At 40.6% G+C, this 22,615-nt stretch overlaps 2 protein-coding genes across 18 annotated transcripts in view; one reads left to right on the top strand and one right to left on the bottom strand.

Annotated features, from left to right (window-relative positions):
• Positions 1-22,615, bottom strand: part of GIGYF2 (GRB10 interacting GYF protein 2) — a 75,583-nt gene that overhangs the window by 29,159 nt on the left and 23,809 nt on the right. For 16 of the 17 annotated variants that reach the window (XM_039557217.1, XM_039557221.1, XM_039557226.1 and 13 more), the window contains 2 exons: positions 17,344-17,455; positions 16,756-16,796 (listed from right to left, as the gene is read on the bottom strand). The exons of the other annotated variant lie outside the window; for it this stretch is intronic. In XM_039557217.1, the coding sequence (XP_039413151.1) occupies positions 16,756-16,796; positions 17,344-17,455 (153 nt within the window). The remainder of the gene's footprint in view (positions 1-16,755; positions 16,797-17,343; positions 17,456-22,615) is intronic. 17 annotated transcript variants of the gene reach the window in all.
• KCNJ13 (potassium inwardly rectifying channel subfamily J member 13) lies at positions 2,935-12,048 on the top strand. Its single transcript, XM_010390623.4, has 3 exons — positions 2,935-3,017; positions 9,121-9,601; positions 10,453-12,048. The coding sequence occupies exons 2-3, from the start codon at positions 9,124-9,126 to the stop codon at positions 11,073-11,075; spliced, it is 1,101 nt and encodes a 366-aa protein (XP_010388925.1). The 5' UTR covers positions 2,935-3,017; positions 9,121-9,123; the 3' UTR covers positions 11,076-12,048.

Here is a 22,615-nt window from a genome sequence, read left to right as displayed (position 1 = left end):
TAAATTCTGTGGCATTAGAAATGTAGAAATGAAAAAACCCCAAATATAAGGGGTCAGTATTATATTCATCTGAGGATGGGATCACCTGTGGTTCCAAAATCTTTCCAAACACAGCAGCACTCAAGTGTGTCACATCAGAGAGTGTTCTGATGTCACATTCAGCAGAATTAAGAGAAAAAAAATGCAGTGTCTCATGACATACTTCAGTTTTCTGGTACTAGGACACCACAGCAAGCAACAGTCAGAGAACAAGGTATGTGTCCAAACAGGTCTGGCATCAGATGATCCTGAAGATTAGACAGACCAGCTAAGAAACTAGTTCTTTACAAACACAAACCAGTCACAGGTTAAGGACCAGAAAAATCCAGCTACCCAAGTGACAGAGAGACAGTGACAAACTGAATACAGGAATATTCCTACAGCTTACATCTAAATTCATAACTTCCAAAGTCCCAGCATATTCTTTGCAACTGTTTCTAGATTTGAGCTCAATCGTTTCAGCCGAAATAACTCAGGTCACAGAGTCGGGACTTGGCAACGTTTTAAGGATGAAAGAAACTAAAACGCAATCCATGGTTTTGCCTTGGACTAATTGACTGGACTTCCTGAAGAGAAGGAGCAGTAAAAGGGCACCTCTGTTCAGGCCTGTCACAAAGCCAGCAATGGTGTTTACAGAAAATTTCAGACAGAGCCGAGTGGTATCCAGCCAGAAAAGCCTACAGCTGTGCAACACCGAGTTGAGGGGACACTAACTGTGGAGAACAAGACTGGATTCGGGGATGTCGCCCCATGGCAACGTGTTTATGAAGAGGACTTAGTAACAGAATGGCAAAGAACTTCTGTCCTCCAGGCTGTCAGCCCACGTTGCTGGCCTATGCCATGCTCACTGTCTGGAAAGAATAAACAAGAAAGCGACGACTGACAGCATGGCTATTTCCTCTACAGAGGGACAAAAACCAAGACAGTCTATTAAGTGCTTTGACTTGTTCTCTTCTCTCTGCTGCCTGCTACACGATTCCTCAAAGGGAAGATAAGAAGAAAAACCTTTGCAGCATTTTTAAAGGAACTGAAATAACTTTGCCTAAATGTGTTAATTTTGTTGTTTATTTCACAGAAGAACAAAATAAATGTCCTTAAGATGATGTTTCTAGAGAAAGACTACCTTCTCTTTAGAACACTACTGGACATGCTAGGAACACCACAGCAATACAAATTCCATGAAGTGACTCTCACTGACAGATCAGAAGTTCTGAATCCCATTCCTAGCTTCAAATTTTCAATCTCTCTGCATAAACACTCAATCTCAACAGTAGGCCTCAAACATACTACTCAACTATAACTCCGTGTTCTTTCACTAAACGGGCCATTATCTACTGTCACCAGTGTGAGTGAGCCAGTAGATCCAAAGGAATTAACAAGAGTTTAATTCCATAACACACCTGGAAATCACGCACTGTATCTCCTTTAACCTGCCGTACAACTGTGTTAAGATTTCCAATTTATTCAGCTGAATTAGGTTAGAAAACCTGTGACCACACAGCATATGCTTTCTACAGTTCAAAAGATGGCTTCTAAGAAAATACTGTTTGAAACCAAAATCCTGCTTGGGACTAAGTGAGGCCGTCTGCAGTGGAATTTCAGCTTTGACAGACTATAGAGGGAAGGGTGAAGGGCGAGTCACACTGTCCTACAGCCTTATCGCACTGGTGGGAGTCCCCTGGCACTACATTACTTGCCCTGGTTCTCCAAGTCACACTATGCCTATCAGCTTTCGGTGCTGTGCCTGAACAGGTATTAAAATGTTCCATACTAATGAAGCAAAAAATTAATGTTCTGCAATTTAGGGCTGGAGGAAGGTTAAAGAAGAAAAAATAGGGAGGATTTTGTTTCCTAAGCAGGAAAGTCTACATTAATAATTTTCCCAGCAGGCCTTCAGTAGTTTTACTGCAAACAACCACAGCCTTTGTTTCTCAGATCCTCTTACATCTGACGTTCAGTCAAAGCCCTCACATCAGCAGCTCACCAAGGGATAAAAAAAAAGTGTGAACCAGTACTGTGTTCCAGAGCTGTCCTCAGAGCTGGTCCAGCAGGGCAGCACACTGACCACTCTGAGCAGCCACTCGCTCAGACATACCCTCAACAACTCCTCTCACTTAGTGAGTGAAAGAGCAAATAGCTTAAGTGAAAGTGGTTTCATTTGCTGCGTGGAATCAGCAAGCCACCTAATCTGCCTTGTTTTCTTCCTAGGCTTTAGCCAAATCCTGTGATTAATTCCATGTTTTCACAAAGGAGCAATGTGGCAATCAAAATGGCCAGGTCTACATCTTCTGAGCAGCATTAGGCTGCAATTCAGCAACACCCTCCTGAGACCACAGGCTGCACCATGAGCTGCATCCACCTCTCCATTCACATTCCAGAGCTTGGGACACAACAGGAAAGGAAGAACTGGAGCAGCAGCGAGACACAAGAGTGTTCCTCTTCATCCAAACAAACAGTAGTTGACACTGGTTAAAAAAAGGTATCAGTGAACAGAGTGAGTTTTCAGTAGCAATATGAGAACTTTTCCAAGGGAATTTTGGCCTTTTCAACTTTCATGTAGAACTTTAGGTTATACAAACCTAAAAAATTATCTTGATTAAGGAGGTGAGGGGGAAGGGACCCCTTCTCCAAGTAAGTGTTTGAGGATTTCTCCCTGGCTGCTAAGGATTTGTGTTGGGTAAAGAAATGCTCCTAACAAACCAGCATTCTTTTCCACATGATCAGAGCCAACCAGCCCCCCTGCAGGCAAAACGACCAATCAAATCAGCCTCAGATGGAAACCAATCCCCCCAGCATATAAACACAGGAATGAGACATACAAACCCATTTTTAAAGGTTTTGGTTTTTTTAAAATCTCTACCAACCACTTGTGGGAAGGTTCTTGCTAGTGCTGGGACCAGCACACCAGACCAGAGAAGTCCTTCTCCAGGAGCCCAGGTTATCCCCTCCTCCTGCACACACACCCCCCCCAAAGACCGGTAAGTACACAAAACCATATTTTTTTCTTCCTTTTCTCTTATTGTACAATTGGAATTGTTCTATCATTCTTTAATCAAAGAAATCAAAGTTCTTTCCAGGGCAGAGTTTTATTTCTAAAGTTTGCTAAACTAAGTATCACCTTAAACAAAATGGTTGCTGATTCTTCCCCCTCAAAAAGAAGAAAATGCTCTCAGGTGTCCTAAGAACACACAGAGCAAAATCAAAGTCATTATGCAGTATTTTTTCAGAAAGTTTTTGAGATGAGGGCTGGAAAGGTTCTGCAGACAGGGAACATTTGCAAGCTCCAGCTACAGTAGCTGGGTGTTACAAAATTGGCCAAGAATAATGAAAAAGTCATCCTCACCTTGCTGCACTCATAACTCAGCATTTAACTTCAGTTCCATCACAAATTAAAAGAAAACCTTCACATCTTCAAACTTGCTTTTACCATCTCCAACTGTATCTCAGACTTCAACAGTTTTCAATCAATGCATTAATTCTCTGTGCTTCTGGACACACAGTGAGCCGGCACCACTGCCCAGGACACCACACACGGGCATGGAGTGAACTCCAACATCCTGCAAAACTTAGCCATTCTAGGCAAGCCATGGGAAAGTCTGCATCACACAGGGCATGACTGCTCTTCAAAAACAGCAAGTCCCACAAAAAAAAGGGTGGCAGCAAACTTGTATTACTGCAGCTTTACATCAAATAAAAACCTCCCTTATAACTGTCAAATTACTCCTCCGTTATCAATATTTAATTCTGCATTTAAGTTTCTTGATAAGGATTTAATATATACTAGAATAGTTTAAAGCCTTTACCAAGATGCTTAAATGTTGCTTTTCTGCTTCTCTAAAAGTGGCCAGGCTAATCGGTCCACTCAGATGCTACTTCAAAATCAAGAATTAGTGTTCACATGGATCCTCAGAGTACTTATGTGAAAATACATTATATACAAAACAGAGCACTATTTGACTTCCCAAAAATCAAGTATATAAGCAGCCTTGTTTTCTGTACTATAAAAGGAGATATACTCTCCTATTTTACCACCTCTTTTCTTTAAAGTGCATTCTGTAATAAACTGTCACAGAAAGCCAAAAGTACAAGCTCTCACATCCTATCCTTTATAGCACTTGCTCTGAAAAATGTGGCTTGGGGTCAACAAATTCAAGTTTCCATTTTTACAAGACCTACTTATAAATGTAACAAGTCCTGAAAACTGTTATCTTAATTCTGCACACCGCTCAGAAGTAACAGTTTTGTCACAAACTACTTCCATTCATCTCAGGCATTAGCTACAAAACCAAAAGGATAAATATGCTTGAAATATTAACTGTTCTACTCACAACAGTAGCGTAAGCTTTCAACCAGTGCAGCTACTCAAACTGAATTACTTCCTACATTTCTAAGACTGTCTCCTAATGTAAGTTATATGATCCAGTCGTGTCATCCATACTGAAAAAAACCTTCATTTCCTAATAATAATGTCAGAGCATCTCCAAGGGTGGCCATTCAGTCTAAAAATACAAAAACCAATAATCTAAAAATAAGAACACACAAAATAGCCATTTTAATAGCATGAAAAATGCCTTTCAAAAATTATCTTAGTTTGTTCTTGTTGCAAAGCACAGAGGCAGCAACAGATCTGCACAATCCCAGCTCAGAGGAGACAAGGTTTAAATCTGAAGCTTGTACATGATCGTGCAAACCCAGGCTAAGTAAAGAGGGAATGTACACACCCCCAGAGGGGCACACCTATAGGTTCTAGTAAATCTTCAAATGATGCTACAGTTGTAAGCAGTTTTTGCAGTCACTCCCAGAAAACAGCAGGTCCTCATGACCATTTTCCTGTCAGAATGAAGAAGCAGAGCATAAACTGTTTCAAATCCCTTCCAAGGTCAATTAGAACAGACTTTGTTAAGACTAGAAGGTGGGCAGCTAGGGCAACACAGCAAAAGTCTCCCCTGAACACAGCTCCTCGCTCAGGCTCCTCAGAAGGTTGCAGATGCATTTGTGTACTGAACTGAGAACAGGCTGGAAGTGTCACTTCGAACGCCTTCAACTGAGAAGGCAAACGAAAATAAAGACAGTGCTGCCAATGAGCTCCCCTGCAACCCTACCCGAGTCCTAAGGAGAAGCTAAGCAAGAGGAAAGGAGAGGAAATCAATGTGGTGGCATGGAGCACGAATGCAATAAAGGCTCTTACAACACAAGGAAGAAGATCTCGATCAAAAAGGCAAAGCATGAGAGATCTGTGTGCCTGGATCATGAATTTCAGAAATGCAAGCAACATCCCAAAGCTGTAAGACAAGGTTTTATCACACATAAATCACTAGCCAGCCAGGTCAGTTTAGAACCTGTCCCACTGCTAGAAGAAAAATTAGTACTCACCCTACCTTGATTTGTCTTAGAGGGTTTGTCATAGAAGAAAGAAGCCAGGATGAGGGACAAAGTGGTAAAAAGACTGAAAACCAAAAAAAGCTAAGAACTGACCAACACACTGGTGCTGGTGACAATTTAGCTTTCAAGAGAATGTAAATAGGAAGGATTAGACACAGCAAATGTGTGATAAGGGACTGGTCAGCATGCCAGAAGAGGTTTAGGAAAGTGATTTCTGACAGTTCCTGTCTTTCTAGTCAGGGGCTATCAGCTGGGAGATGGAGGGACAAGAAACACCCCAAAGCTGCAACAGTTGCACAAGTCAGCAACCAGGAAAAGCAAAACCCACCCAATAATATAACAAAGATCGTTGAGAGAGAACACTGGACAAATCTGGATAAGAAACAGTGCATGTATGTTATAGCGGAAACAAGCAATCTCCAACAAACACAGAATTTTTCTCTTTGCATCAAAGTTGAATATCTTTCCCAAAACATACACTGAAACTGGGATTAATGTGAGGTCACATCAAGGACCATGCCACACAGGGGATTCAATCAGGTGGTCCAAATGGTACTTTATAACTTAATTAATTTATCACTAACAAGGAAAGAAGGCATTTGTATTTTGTTACTATGGGCAAGGAAAGGAGTAGATAGAAGACATTAAGACTTTTTTAATTCAAAGTCACATCTGCTCTTAAGCTGCCTCTGCTTTTGAGAATACAGAGGACTGATCCTCCAGCCTGAGTAAGCTATTTCCCACAGGGCAGATGCTCTTTTGCCTCTTACTCTCACCCAACTGCACTGCTCTCAGAGTCTATTTGCAGTTTCTTATCTGTTTTTCTCACTCCAAGAAGCTGAGACTTGTGACTCTTAATCCATCAAGAGTACTTGAAAAAAGGGGTTTTTGAACTCAAGCTTACACATTTCCAATGCTATCCCTGCCACCAAAACAGAAAACTAACATTTTCAACAGTCCTAGACTAGAAGAATCAGAGGACTGTACCGGTGCATAACCTGGTTAACCTCAGAAGGCAAATTCACCTGCTGGGAGTCTCAAGGAGCGGAGACACAGGACTGTTCTGAAATGTGCTGCTGGGAGCTAACGTAGGCTCTTTCTCAAGCACCTTCAAAATATGTCAGGAATCAATCCTCCCCCATTGATAAGATCCCAAAGAACCTGACTGATTTTTTTCAGAGTTTAAGACAACATTAAGTGATTAGTCACCACCCTAAGAAGCTACTTAATTGACAAATCTGAGATCCTACACTGATGACAGCATTTGCTCTCTGTAGCATTCAACCACACTGCCTTAGCACTCACATGAAGATCTGAAGCACAGCCAAGACAAATGTACCATCTTAAGAATGTTTTCCCTTTTTCCTTAATGTACATAACACTGCACAAAAGGCTTCTGTCACCAATCAGTCAGCATCAGAATCATTCTCACAACATGTATTTGTTTTGTAAACCCAAATTGCTTAGAATCTACAAAGCAGATGCTGCCCTCAAAGTACCATGAGAATTTACAGAAAAACACAACCTTTGGCTTTTGGTTGTGTTTCGTTGATTTGGGGTTTTTGTTGGTTTGCTGGTTTGTTTAGAATGCATGATGCACCCAGAGGCATTTTGTTTTGTAAGTGTTCTCTATTCAATCAAGGGAGCATTTGAGTACTGCTTACTCTAAGATGAAAAAACCAAGACACTGTTCAGAGCTCATTTTGAGCATGGTCCCCATCATCCTTCCCATTCAGAGATGCCTTTTTCCAGCTCCTTCAAGGCCTCCAGAAGGGCTCGTCTAAATCTTAACACAAGGACTGTGCTCTACAGACAAGTCACTAGTCACTGGATTACTGAATGTATAATTGCATTCAGGTTACTGTACAGTAAGACTGAGAACTGCCATTCAGGGAGCTGTGCAGCAAATTGAAGAGCCAACTCAGTGAAGGTGGGGGGGTCATGCTATAAACTGGATGGACTATGACCAAAATCCCCCAAGAAAAGTAGCCTGGTATCATACTCCAGGAGAACCTTGTCAAGTCCACGGTAGTCTCTGACACAGGGAATGGTTTCCAAATACTCCTCCTGGGAGATGTGAACTGGAAAATTAAAGATGTGGAGGAAACCACCAAATTCCACTCAGGCCATCATCTACTCTATCTCCCTCTGACTACAGCATGGATAGAAGTAATAGCTGGATGGTTTTGAGAAGCTACAGAAGAAAAGAAAAAATAATTTAGCTAAGTAGTCACTGTGATGTCAATCCTCATACCTCATCAAACATCACCTCATCAAACACAAGTAAAAGCAAAATAGAATGTTCTGTAGTTACTAAAATTTGGTTGAAGATTAAGCAAACAGTCATGGAAACTGCTGGTTTATGGGAACAAAGATCACAAGACAAATTTTCACCTACCATAAACTCATTCTGAAGTTCAGGATCCTTACATCTAATGCATCTCAAGAGAAAACTAAGATGGCACTGATGAAAGGGAAAAATCCAATTCCTCTACAAAAAAAGGTAATAGACTGAAATGGTCATCATTCAAAGAAAGGTCAAAATTGATAGGAAAACAAAAGTGACTAAATACATCATGTGTAATTATCATTTGCAGAACTTACATGTATTTTTAAATCCTCTGTTGTTCTACAAACAAGCTTCCTCACAAACTGTTTTAAACAGATTGTACACATTATGAAGTCTCTATTTTACACAAACCTGTACTTAATTTTAATCTGTCCCAGGTGAACTTTAAACATGCAGTATTTATAAAGTGTATGGATTTAAGTGACCAGTATCTTTTCAAAAGACATTCAGCAGCTCTAGCAAATTCCACAAGCTTTGAGGTTTAAAAGCAAACAAAGGAGCCTAATATGTCAAATACTTACAGGTACCCATTTTGCTTCCCATATCTGCAATTCCACCTTAATTCCCATATACTTGCTGTCCTATTTTATTTGGTCACTAATAAAAATTGCACTGCTCAGGCAGACTAGACTGGAAATTATGTCACAGTGTATTTTTTCCATATTGGTCTCCTGCCCTCTTTTTACCTGATCCTTATATAAACAGCCGCAGACTCCCAGAAGCAGCTCTGCCCTGAATACTGTAATTCTGTTTAACTGGACATGGTGGGTGCAGACAGCAGACAATTCTTGAGCTAGGAGAGTCAGAAAGGGCTAGTAGCTAAAGTACAGCATTCCCCTAAAATGCATAAATACATTACAGAAATAATATAATAAACATTATTTCCTTAGTTCTATACTATTGTTAATAGTATTCATAACAGTATTGGTAAATTATTATACTCTGCTCAAAAGAAGTTACAAAACCTAATATAATGAGCAAAATTCAGTTTCTTTTCATACACAATGTGCCTAATCCCATCCCACTCAGCCCTAAAGAATTAAAGCATGTGACTCCAATGTAAATTTAGGAAGATAAAGTATGAAATTTATATTCAAACAACTAAGCAGGGAGAATTTGAGTAATAGTCAGATTTTTAAACCTAATCTTTTTTAGCAAAGTATTACCACAAACAGTGGTAAATTCCTCTCCAGGCTCCTGACTTAATCTTCTCTGGATTGCAATGTATAAGCCCTCTTTTGTTGGCTGCAGTATTTCAACCCCTGCTGATGTGTCAGAAGCTGTGAACATTAGGCAAAACACAAATATGTGGCATTGTATCACTTTTTTCCCTTTCTTCTCCTTTCTAGGAGATGACAACAGATATGATAGAGAGCAATAACACCAAATCCAGCGCTCCCCTCCTGACTCAGAGATACCTGAGGCTGGTGACCAAGGACGGACACAGCACGTTCCAGATGGCCGGTGCCCAAGGCAGAGGTGTGGCGTACCTCCGAGATGCGTGGGGGATACTCATGGACATGCGCTGGAGATGGATGATGCTCGTCTTCTCGGCTTCCTTTGTCATTCACTGGCTGGTCTTTGCAGTGCTCTGGTATCTGCTGGCTGAGATGAATGGGGACCTGGAGCTGGACCACAACGCTCCACCTGACAACCACACTATATGTGTCAAGTACATCACCAGTTTTACAGCTGCCTTCTCCTTCTCACTGGAGACACAACTCACGATTGGCTACGGTACCATGTTCCCAAGTGGGGACTGTCCCAGTGCTATTGCACTGCTGGCAATCCAGATGGTCCTGGGGCTCATGCTAGAAGCCTTCATCACAGGTAATCCCTTCCTACTGCATCTTTACATACAACTGGTGTGACAATTGGATTTAAGAATCGAGCTAGAAATAAATACTGTTCATTTTGATATATGAAAGAATAATTAAGGTAGCCACTACAAGGATGACAAGACTTCAGCTATGTAGTACTAGAAGTTAAACACCTTTCATCAAGAGAGACAAATTAGATGTTATCAATATCTGGACTTAGGAATTTCACTATTCATCGGAAAATACTTGTGGCAGATCACTGCACATCCCTCTCAATCATTTATTTCTTATACCATTATCTCTCCAAGCTTTTACCACATAATTACAATATTTAAAGCCAATTTGTTTTGACTTTTAAGGTATACTTTTGTCTAGCTGAGCTATCTTCACTGATCTTTAACTCAGTGTTCACGTATGCCTCAGTACCCAAGGTAATGAAAATTTTTACAACGTCACAGCTATTTTGAGGTATTTTAAGTTATTTAAAATATTCTTCATGTTTAAAGTACTTCAAAACAGTTTGAAAATACACAAGGTAGTTTACTGTGTATTAGAAAGAGCTTCTACAGTGTAACACACCAAGATCAGCTCCTATTACCAATTGCACTAAGTTGGGGCAAGCTAACAGCCTCCTTACAGCTACAGTTAACTTCCAAACATTAGTAAGTGAACATAATTAAGAAAAATAAACATTTTAGGAAAGCTGTACTTTTTTGAACAAAAGCAAGTTAGCATGATGCCAATCTAGCAATTTTCAAACATGGTCTTTCCAGTCTCAGCCCGCTTCTGCTCCTTTGGAGCCTGCAGGGAACCAGCCCAGGCTCTGTGCTCACACTGACTTTGCTCCTTCCCATGCTCCAGGTGCTTTCGTGGCCAAGATCGCGCGCCCAAAGAACCGGGCACTCTCCATCCGCTTCTCACGCTCCGCCGTGGTCACACACACAGAGGGGAAGCCACACCTCATGTTCCAGGTGGCCAACACTCGCTCCAGCCCCCTGACCAGCGTCCAGATCTCTGCTATACTTTACCAAGAACAAGAGAGTGGGCAGCTGCACCAAACTAGCATTGACTTCCACCTGGACAGCATCACTGCAGACCAGTGTCCTTTTTTCATCTTCCCACTGACCTACTACCATTCCATGACTGCATCCAGCCCGCTGGCTGCTCTCCTGCAGAGAGAAGCTCCTCACCACTTTGAGCTGGTCGTCTTCTTGTCAGCTGTGCAGGAGGGCACAGGAGAAACATGTCAGAGGAGAACATCCTACCTCCCATCAGAGATCCTGCTGTACCACCGCTTTGCCTCCCTGCTAACCCGCAATGCCAAAGGTGAATACCAGATCAAGATGGAGAATTTTGACAAGACTATACCTGAGCTCCCAGCTGCAGCTGACTCAAAGAGTCCAAAAAGGACTGACAAGGAGATCCGCATCAATGGACAGCATGCCGACAGCTTCCAGCTCTCCGAGACTGGCCTCACAGAGTAGAGATAACAGACCTTGAACTTCGTGCTTTTTTAATTATTATTACATTAAACTTGCGGGTTCCACTTAAAAACTTCCTTCCTTGCCTGCCCTGCCATCTTCTAGTGATCTCTCTCTTGTACTCCCATCCTTTTGATTACAACGTGATATACAGAGTGAAGAGAGCTTGTGTGCCCCCTGAGGAGAGGCTGCATTAACCACCCAGGATATGAAGTCAGGTGCATGAATCACAGTACTAATGCTTAAGAAATTAGAAGAGCTACCTGCTGAATTCACCAGACTGTGATTAAAGCCACACTGGCCCTGAGAAAACTCCCAAAGCTGACCAAAGTCATAATTAACCAGCTTGTGACAAAATGGACAACAAAACAAAAGCAGAAAACAATACAGGGTCATTCAGTAAATACATGCGTTCTGGTATAAGTTACTGTTCATCCAAGAGCCTAGCTCTTCTATTCTCTTAACTCTTCGGGAATACAGAGTTACATCATTTTTCAGATGGCTGAAAGTCCTGCCAATCTCTCATGGCAGTGAATAACATTCCTGCTGTGCTTATTAAGTAAAATTGTAAATACTAAGTGCAGTTTTTCCTTCTGCAAATAAGAGAACATCTCACTTCCAGACAGGTCTATCAAAAAATCTGGATGTATATGACAAATACTGCAATGGAAATTTCTTCTTATTTGAAAACACTAAATAAACTATTTAGCAGTGGGGGGGGAAAAAAAAGACTTTTTAATGAATGAACACCCTTTTTTTTTTTTTTAAGGCTCATACATTCCACACATTTTCACCTTTGCGCTGCTTGTCTCAAGTACATCTGACCCAGAAGGATGCACTATATATATGAGAAGTAGAACTACATTCATTGATTTCTTTATGCTTTCTAACATCAATCTTTGCCTGTACACACAGCACAAAAGATATTTCGAGACACTTTAATCAATTTTGAAATAAAAAATTAAAACCAACTATACACAAGACTTCTGTATTTAAGTGCCTCATAAACCTACTGCAATTAAGATGCCATTTTGAAGATCCTAAATAATTTAAGACGCTAGAGGAAAAATACAATGATGCATAACTATTTCTAAGCTCTCGACAAAAACAGTGCCTATTAGGTGTTCATACCTGAACACTCAAGTAGAATTTAAATAAAGTTATCTTTCAAAGGTAAAAGGCTTTTCCCAGAAACCCAGATGGCATAAATAGCAACTTCCATTGACAACAGCATCACACACTACCAAATATGCTTCCTCTTAACTTCACCCAAGTGGTCAGCAACAGGAAAAATGGTCTCAAGCTATCTGGTGAGATGGTTTAACTGAATTCTTCTCAAGTCACAAAATTGTTCACTGAAGTGTGTTCGTAACCCAAATGGGGTCAGCAAAAAGCTACTCTGGTTTAGGGTCTGGGGAAATGGGGAGCCACCCCACAGAAGCATTCCACACAGAGTCAGGGAATGAGGCAGAAGGGCCACATTTTTGTTGCAACTGAGCTCTCATTCCAAAACAGTTCAAGTGTTGCCTTCCCCCATTGCACACCTCAGACAGATTTATCACAGACACTCCCAAAATCTTTTTCAAACTTAATTCATGGACAAGCCTTCATGACTATTGTGGAGCTTAGAGAGCAGCACACTATCAAGTTATACTGCCTTCATCCCTTTTCATGACAGCTTTTTTAGTTGCTGACTCATACACAGTTTAAAGAGCCCTTTTCCACCCTTGTGTCAACACCAAAATTTTTAAATTATTTCTTGCATTTTTTCCCCATTCTCTGATAAGAGTCCTACAAATTAAAAACCAGCACAAGAGCAGTAGAACAGACTCCTGTGTCAAGTCTGGAATAGGGCAGCATTCTGTGTGAGGTATTGAGTATTCTGTTTGACAGTATTCTGGGTGAGGCATTGTTTTTCCCATATATCACATGGGACTATAATCTCAGGATTTAGAATCAAAGGTATACAAAGCTGTTTCTAATTTCAATTAACATCTAATCAAAGGTGGGCTGTTTTGTTTGATTTCTAAGTGACTTGATATTTTAAAGTTGTACTGGTTTTAAAAAAATTTTCTCTTTATAGATTTGGTTTAAAAGGCAGTACAACAGCAGGTATTAAAAAAAAGTATGTTGTTAGTATATGCTGAATGCAATCCTCAAATATTACATTTTGGAATGCAAAGCTGAGTAATACTGCAGAAGCAAATTAGACAAAGAACTGTATAGTTACTTCAGAACAAGAGCAGAAAAAACATTAATATTGCTTTTGCAGTTCCAGAGAACTGGTGAATCATGGATGTCTGAAAGTACCGGAACATCCCATGGCCCAAATTGGAGCAGAAGCCTAGGAAAATTGCTGATGGGCTCTGAGGCACCAACACAGCACTCCATGCTTTAGCACAAGAGCAAACTGATGATGAACCTACTGTGGATGCACCTCCTGCCAGCAAGACAGGGCAGGAGAACGAGCCAGGCAGAGTGAGGGGAAAGTACAATTCAAAGAAATTCAACCTCCTTTTTACAGCCACTTGAACACACCTTTTATATTCAAGTCTTCTGAACCTAACCAAAACCCACACATTAAACAGAACTCAACCAGGTTCCACAACTGACTTACCAACAGGTTTGCTTAAGCTACATGATTATTTACTACCAGTTTGTAACTGCTGGTAACTAATCAAATCCCTTCAGCTACTAAGCTGGTATTAGTCAGGAGACTGCACAGAAAATTAAGCAGCTTTTGTGCAGAGACAGACGTGCTCAAGAAAGCAACCTGCTCATTTTCTTTGCTAACAGCCTCAGCCTTCCAGAAACAATTTGGGTTCGAAGTGAAGTCTGTAAGAACTGTGACAATCTGCAACAGAAACTCGCAAATACTTCGTGCATCTTCAAGCCACATGCTGAAACCAGGAACAGATACTGTTTATGCTGAGAATCAGTTGAATGTGACCTTGCAAACTGTTGTGTGCACTGAAAAAGCAATCATTAATTTTTAAGAACAGCATATTGATCATATTTGAGAAGTATTTGTTAAATTTGTATTACTTTTTAAATCTCTTGATTTTTAATTGAGGGTTCTTGCACTGTCCTCCATTACAAATACCCAGAAGTGTTTCAATATTTGATCTCTTAATAATTTTCTCTAATGTGATCATCCAGAACAAAGAACGTGAAAAAGTTGGCAACTCAGTAAATGATGTAATCTGAATGCAAGGCCCTGTGAAAGAGCAATGAAAAACTGAAGCACGGTAACATTATAGAATAAAATCCTAAACAAAGGAGTTTAACCAAGGTAACAAAAACCAGCACAGGCATCCACTAAAGCATGTTAACCCGAATTATAACCTGCCTATCAATTCCTTTCCTGACCTTTCTGCTTCCATAGCTTTGTGTGGATACTAGTACTTGCTATTAACCTGGGACTTCTTTCGGCACATCTGTATCACTCTCACACTCAAAATATTTTGTCATTGGAAAGCCATTGCATAATAGTAACTATTTGTAATTAATCAAGGCTTAAGTCAGAACAGACCAACACTTCTGTCAATATTTCTGTGCTCTCCACCTTATCTCTTTGGAAGTAAACAGGTGAGAAATGGTCTTCGCACTTACCGCAACATTAACCTCTAACACAGCAATAAATTACACAAACATAAATTACTATTGTTAAAACAGTATTTTTACAATATAACTTCAGAAAGATTGAAGGTCTTTTGCTTCTCATACTGACTAGCCAAGAAATACGAGACTAAAGAAGAGCAATTAGGTACTCAAAAAGCTTCATAATTGGAGAATGAGCACAATCATCTCTCACAATGAGCTTCCAACAAATTGCACTAGGACACCATCTTCCCCAGGGAACAGTTCTTGGAAGATGCACTCCATAGCCCTGATCACTAGCAGTTGCTACAAACACAAAATGCTCTACACTAGCTGTAGAAGTCAACCTCTGGCAGAAGTCAACTTCAGTAAGGACATTTTGCACACTGTAAATTCTCCTCAATTTCAACTGAGAAATACATCTGATCCCATACCAATATGCAGTATTTTTATCCATCTTTATCAGAAACATGGTACATTCTATAGCCTGGAACGGGAATTGTATTTCTAATCACAACAACAAGAAGGAGCTAAATAAATAAAACTAAATCAACTGTAGTAAATATTACTTTTACATCCACTTTTCTTTTGTAAAAAATGCGGTCCTGAAATCTCAGTAGTACTTACTTTCTCCTATTTTCATTTTTTCCTAGAAGATCTCTGAATATAAAGATACACAGAAAGTTCGAAGTTTCACTACTGACGTTTAAAACCGGTCAATTTCTGACCAGTATCAAAAAATCTTCTAGAAGTATCCTCTTTTTAAAGGAAATGAGGAAAAATGAGGAAAACCACACACATCTTAGTTTTGTGTTGACATTCAACTTAACAAGCAGAAAAATAAAAGCACTCTTTAGAAGCTGTGAACATCAATTCCTACATGGAGAGAGGACTGGAAGGGCTTTGAAAGCAAACTCCTTGGCATGTGTCACCACAGTAATCTGGAAAATTATTAATATGGCAATTTATACTACCCTTACTAAAAAAATACCAACAGCTAAGCAGGGATTAAAATACATTCCTGTCAACTTCTAATTGCAATTGGATCTCTTTGGGTTTGTCTTTAAATTCAACTAGCAACTATCTCTTCTGACCTAGGCTTTCTCAGTATGTTACCAAGGTGGGTATGTAGCCAAGACTCCTCTAGCAAAGCCAAAGATCCCCTGGGTCCTAAACAGAGAAGACACAGTCAGTAAGCTCTTCCTAGTACAAAAACCTCTCAGTAGGCACAGCTGTGCTCCATGCACATGGAAACATGCCACAGAGAAAGAGAACGGGCATACCAGAGAACAAGCAACGCACGAGCCCGAACAGCAAAAGTCACTGCAGTTACCAGATAGCCAGAGCTGCCCTGATGTTCCCACCACCCTTAGGATGTCTACGTTTCATCTCCAAGATGACAAACTCACTCCAACTCAAGTTCAGCTGGATGTTAAGATGCACTGGGCCACAATTAAGGATGCAGTATTCTGCCAGAATGTGGCCAGTGTGATGTATTCCAGGAACAGAATAGGGGCGGAACAAGAGACAGGAGAGCAGATAACCACACTGAACAGGAGGTTCAGATGATGACTAAACTAATTTGATCAACAGTAAATCCATCAGCATGGGAACCTCAGAACACTGCTGGGATCTCTCTCACACTAGCAAGCATTCAAAAAAATTAGCAGTTCAAATGGTCAAGAAGTCCTGGGTACCAAAACAGCCCATGCCAGGAATGTTTAAAGCTGCACTCAGAAAAGGCATATTACCACAGCACACCTGTTCATCAGCACAGGCTTCTTTCACAGAGGTACAGGAACTTACTTCAGCTGTAGACATCACATCTTAATTAAATAAACAGAACCTACTTACTCCACATTTTTCTTATCTACCACACTTAAATGTCCAATAGCAAGAACAACACAAAGTAAGAGAAACAACACTTTGAGAACACATTTAGCAACCTGGCACAGTATCATGACTCTTGTACCAACAATATACTTGGAGCAATAAGAAAGGTTGATATATGTATAGGTCCACCCCCCCAAACACACCCTGCGCCTCCCTCCCATTTTCTGCCCACACAGTAACAAAACCATACCTGGATCTTTTCGCCCTGGTTTTTCAAAGCGTCTGTCTCCCCTAGAAAGGCAGAATAGAAGTTTCAAATAAGGTTTTGGAACTACTCCAAAAACTCACTTTAGGTATAGGTTTTGTTGGTTTTCTTTACTTGGTGGGGAACTTTTTTAAAATTGGAGCTTGATGGACAGTACCTTCAGAGGTCCAAGTGACAACTGAAATTTTCAGGAACACCAATACACACACGGCCCTTGGGAACTGGGAATGTTTTCAAATGTGCCCCTAAGTACTGTGAACAATGTCAAAACTAAAATTGAAGCAAATCCTTAGCACCAGCACTTCCATTGCAACTGTCATAATTTATGTTCTCTTAAAGTAGTTCCTTCTTCCCAGGAACTCATCAGAAAAATTCTTTGCAAAAAATGTTCTTTTACTTGCTCCTAAGCCTCAAGAAACATTTCTGTGTGTTTGACTCCATCTTAGAAATTCAGACACTTCACTCACAGATATAACTAATTACCTTTCCTAAAGTGTTTTTATGAAGTCAAAAGGCACAAATGGAAGCTGAACAGATGTGTGTAAAAAACTTTAAGGGCTAGAGTTCTGTTACCTTTCCTCCCAACTCTGTGATCTGTGCATTTCCCTGCCCCCTCCTCGCCCAAATCCACCCTCCACTTCATCAAAACTTCTTTGGTAGAAACCGCTTTCTCCTCGGCCTCTGCCTGAAAAGACAAAAAACACAAGTGTTTGTATAAATAATAAAAGAAGTTGAAAGAATCAGGTAGGTTTTCCCTTTCTTGGTGTCCCTGTGAACTAATCTTGCAGTCTTAAGCCCCAGTGAAATTATCTGGGACAAAAATGAAAAAGAAACAAAGACTGAAGAAAGAGTCTTATGCAAAAATTCTTATCAAGAAGTGCAAGACCAGACAGAACAGGCAAACAATTCCAAAATAAATATGATGCAGAAAAACACAGATACTTACCCAAGAGAAATTACCAAATAAGTATGCGTTGTTCACACAACATCCACATTGCATATGTGTGCTTCACACACAAAAATCAGATTACTTTTAACAGCAAACTCCAGTATAATGGCACTGCAGATGTACTCTTCATTATTGCTGTCAAGGGTCATAAAGGAGAAGGATGCTTCACCGCTATTAAGTTCTAGTGACTGTCAGCAAAAATCTACCCCAGGATCAGTGGGAAGAAAAGAAGGATCACAGGATGGCTATAGGCAGGTCAGAATGAAGAACCACATTAGAGCTATAGCTTAAAAATTATCCTACTGACCTCTTCAGTAAATGATTCTTTATAGACAGCTACCAAGTACCAAGCCTCAAGCTAGAAAGTTACAGACATATCCTCAAGCAAAGCATCTCGAAGCATGTCTTCAGGGCTTGAAAAGGTGTGGGGAGTTTGGGTAAAAAAAACCAAGCCACACACAACAGAAAAACAACACCCACACACATCCCCAGCCCTTCAAAACAACTTCCAGCACTGGTTAGATTAATGGCTGGGGTGAAGTTTCCCAATCTACAAAAGATAAACATTTCTTCCCACAGCTCTCCAGCAGAAGAAATGGCAGGTTTTTAATCAGCTAATTTACCATTTCAATGATCTCATGGGAAGAAGATGAACAAGTGGAACATCTATCAGCTAGTTGTCAGGATAATGCCTTGCCTGCATATACATGCAGTCTCTATAGTCAAGTTCTAGAACCTAAAAAGCACCTGCTAAGACAAATTCTTGGCTGTGTAAGTGTCTCAAACATCAATCTTTTCATATTTCTCTCTTTCTGGCTTCAAAGAAAAAACCACCTCAAAGCACAAGGTGCAAACCAGACCAGAGATCTGGAGCAGTAAGACAGAATGACCAAGTTAAACAGGAAATGAACACCTTCAGAATGGACTGAAGTCCTTGTAGTCTTCTGAAGAAAGTAGTAATAAAAAGCCTCTACATTTAAAATCTAAGGACACCTGAATGCATCAAGGAATCATACCATGTTTCAGTGCCTTATGACTAGAAAACTTTGAAATAATCATGATAGTTGCAAGAGTTTCTCTACTATTCTATACCAAATCTCTTAGAACGAGCAGCAGGGGAAAAGGGCAGAAAGCTGCTTTTCAGGCAGAGAAAAAGGAAAGTGATCCATAGATAAGCCAGTCAGAGTCTTCAAATACACAGCTGCTTTTGTATCAGGCAGAACTGGTTGCAGGGTGTATAAGGAACAATTTTAACATCCTCTTTGGACAAAACTATCTTGTTCTATCACCAGCAAAGCTGATCAGTGGCAGATCTCCCACAATCATAAAGATGCAGCCTTCCTTACCACAAAGTTTTGAGGATGCTTAAGTTCAGATGAAGACTGGACAAACTCAAAGAAGACAAACAAAACTCATTAACAGAGGCCACATCTGGTTCAGGAAATACACTGAGCTGCAAATATCTGGCAGCTGAGCCTCTTCACCTTTGTGTTTTCCTCAGTCCTTATTCTCTTGCCAAGATGCCTCCTTTTGGCTGTTGCTAGACTATGGACACTATGGAGTTGAGCAAACCCTTGCCATATTCAGTATAGCTGTTCTTACATAAACTCAGGGAGAGGCAGAAGAGCTGATGGAGCACTCTAGGTAACAGAGAAGAAATTAGCATCAGACCTATGAGAGTTATTAGAAACACAGATACCTTCACTATGCAAGGCAAGTCTGATACTACAAGGTTGACCACAGTCACGAGTGTAAAACAAATTGCTAAGGCAAGAAACAGGAAGACATGATACAACATCAAAACCAGCATGATGTTTATCCAGTTAAAGCATTATGGGTCCCCTAAAATCCTGGAAAAGGACTCAACGTTGTTATTCTTCACAAATAAAAGCGAGAAAAGTTTCAGCAGCTCATGCAATAGCAATCTTTGCCTAATTTCTTCACTACAGGAAAGCTCTCTTCCTTCTTCTCACAAGAGATAATAAAGCCGAAGCAGTTCAGAGAGTCAAAACAGAACAGAGGCACTGAGTCATCTCCTGTCTCTGAGGTAGCAGAGGTGGAAAGCTGCATACGCTTTCCCAACAGAAACAAAGCAGGCTTGTACAGTGAGCGGCAGCAGCACTGCAGTGCTCCCCTTGCAGGGTGAGCGAGGGTGAGCACACGCTGCCTGCTGGGAGCAGACACATGCCACCAGCGCCAGAACGCTGCCAATATGGGACATTTCACCAGCAAATAAAGCAAGTGTCCTGTATGAGAGCAAGAATGCTGTTTTACCAGCAGCATGACTTACAGCCACTTAAAAGTATGTGAAATCACAGCCTGAGAAACCTCCCCCCACTCACCACTCCCATATCACAGTTCATCAGTATTTCAGTTGTGTTCAGCCACCAAAATGGTCTGAATTAAAAGATAACTTTGAAAAATGTCCAAACAATTGATCTTAGACATTCAGGTTAAGGCTACCTGTGGGGTCACAGTACTCAACCGCCAGCTGTAGTGATACCACATAGTACTGGACAGGACTGCTGAAGCCACCTCTGCCTTGGCTGTGTTGCCACCCCATCCATGTGTGGGAACAACACAGACCCATCCAACAGTGCCCAGCAGAAGCACATGTGCAGCCCCAGCAGACACCAAGCAGACTATGGTGCAGGAAGCATCAAACAGATCCTACCAAGCTACAGAAGAGAAGCAGCCAGTCAAGGGAAACAGTGGTGTGCAAAGTCAGCCAGGGAAACTGTGGTGTGCAAAGTCAGTCATTCAGCAAGTACTACATGGATGGGTCTGACCTGGAAGTGCACACTAGGACACAGCTAATGCTGGTCACAAAATGCATGAGAAATGCCTGCAGAGAAGATAAAACTACACATGTAAGCACACCATTTGACATTCTGCTTCTGCACTCCTTGGCTTATTTTAAACAGAATGCCCCTTCTGAAAAAAAAAAAAAAAAAGCCTGACACACAAGCAGCAGACTAAGTGCATATGTTGCACGAAGTACTGAATGCAAAGTCAATAAATGCCAATAAACCTTTCCATTTAAGAACTGAGTGGAGCAACTGTGTCATTTTTATCTCAGTAATTTCTCAAAAACCTCAGGATGAGGACATCAATCCACTGGACACTGCAATCATAACAGCCAAGTCTCTAACCTGAAAAACAGACGAGTTTGAATTTAAGTAAAAATGTAAGACACAAGCAGGAGGGTAAGACGCAGCACAAACTGTCATTCTAATTGTCATTACCAAAAAAACCCAAACCAAACCCTACAGAATACAAGAAGCAAATTCTTGAAATTACAGCATAACTGGAGTTTAGGATCTACAATCACAGCCATAATACTGTTTGGGAAAAACAGATTAACTGTAGTTCAACTATTGCTGTTTAGATATGAGAACATTACACTTTCACGCCATTGACACACTTTCCAACAGCGGCAAAAACAGACTACAAAGGGCAGAGGGTGGGTGGGGAAAGAGCTCTAATGGGAAGCAAAGGACCCTTCATAACAGTCTTAACCAAAGGGAGAACAGCTACAAAACAAACTGTAAGCTTACAGCCCATTCCAGGGACTATTTAAATCTCTCCTCATCTGAGGCTCTTATCCATGAATGTTGACATTCCAGTCCTGCCAGCACAAAGCACAGGGCTTAACTGCACACCACAGGGAGCTCCCAGGAAAACAAGTCAATTAGAAAAGAGTCACGTGCAAGTACTTGGTTTCTTTAGAGACTACAACTTCTTTTTTAAAAAACAAACCAAACCAAAAATCAAAGCAACTTCCACATAGTAAGCATGCTCTCATCATCGCAACATAAGCATTGTCAGTAAAAGTTGGGGTGACTACCCAGAAAATATTTACTGAGTGCTAACTTGCACTTTTAAATACTGGTAAGTGAATCCCATTTAGAGTTCTAGCCATAACACTCCTTTTACCAGCATTTCTTCCCCTTGACAATCCACCACAGATTGCTTCTCATGTTCTCAAATGCTGGAACACAATTCCGTGATTTGTGCCTCAGTGAGGGAACTTCATTAACAAACCTAATCACACATGCAAATTCCTCTCTGAAGTTGCTGTGGTGTGAGTCCCTTCAAGACAGCAATCTCATTTTGGTAAAGCTGAAGCCCACACTGGCTCGGCAGCAGCTTTGTTGCATACAACTGTGTAAAGTTCATAGAAAACACCAGAAAACCTTTTGAACCCAGGCAATTCTGCAGTGCAATAAAAATGTTTTCCAACTATTAAGTGAGGCAGCTCATTTAGTGAACAAACTCCAAAGAAATTTCAAGTCCTTTTCATTGTAACTTGAAAAAACAAAACTGCATTTAAAGCCTGCTACTTACAAGCAACATTTTTATAAATCAAAACATCATGTCAACAGTCCTATATTGAATTTTCAAAAATAACTATGGGAAAAAACGTCCTTGGCTACAACAGCATCACGTGTTATGAAAATGGTACCATTTTGTCCTGGGAAAAGCCTTAATTTCTTTGCTGAGATACAGAAACTTTGGGAAGTTTCATGCCTAGAGCCCAACACTAATTGCTCATGGGAAGAAGAGGGGAAGAGTGGAGAAAACAAGCAGCAACCAGGATCAACGAAAGAAGGAAAGCTCAGAAAGCTGAAGAAATTTACTGCAGAAATGTGTCCTTTACAGCTTAGCAGAAGAATGTCAGAGGTGCCTAACAAGCAAACCATGTAACAATTCCAACACATTAAAAGATCAAATTAGGATAAAACAAAAAAGAAAGTGAAAAAGGTTAATTTTGCAACAAAGTTCTTGCTAGTATTTCTTAACAAATCTTAAAAATGAACTATGTCTGAAAGCTGCTGCACGTATTCCTGGTTTCCCGGTCTTAATACTGCATACATTTTAAGTTCTGTCCACTAA

Source organism: Corvus cornix, chromosome 9 (assembly GCF_000738735.6).
Source record: "Corvus cornix cornix isolate S_Up_H32 chromosome 9, ASM73873v5, whole genome shotgun sequence".
NCBI lineage: Eukaryota > Metazoa > Chordata > Aves > Passeriformes > Corvidae > Corvus > Corvus cornix.
Note: the sequence above shows the minus strand (reverse complement) of the source record. Positions and strands in the feature narration are given on the sequence as shown.

Coding starts and splice junctions, on each gene's coding strand:
- KCNJ13 (XM_010390623.4), top strand. CDS start 9,124: ATGACAACAGATATGATAGAGAGCAATAACACCAAATCCAGCGCTCCC. Junction 9,602..10,452: donor GCTAGAAGCCTTCATCACAG/GTAATCCCTTCC, acceptor CCCATGCTCCAG/GTGCTTTCGTGGCCAAGATC.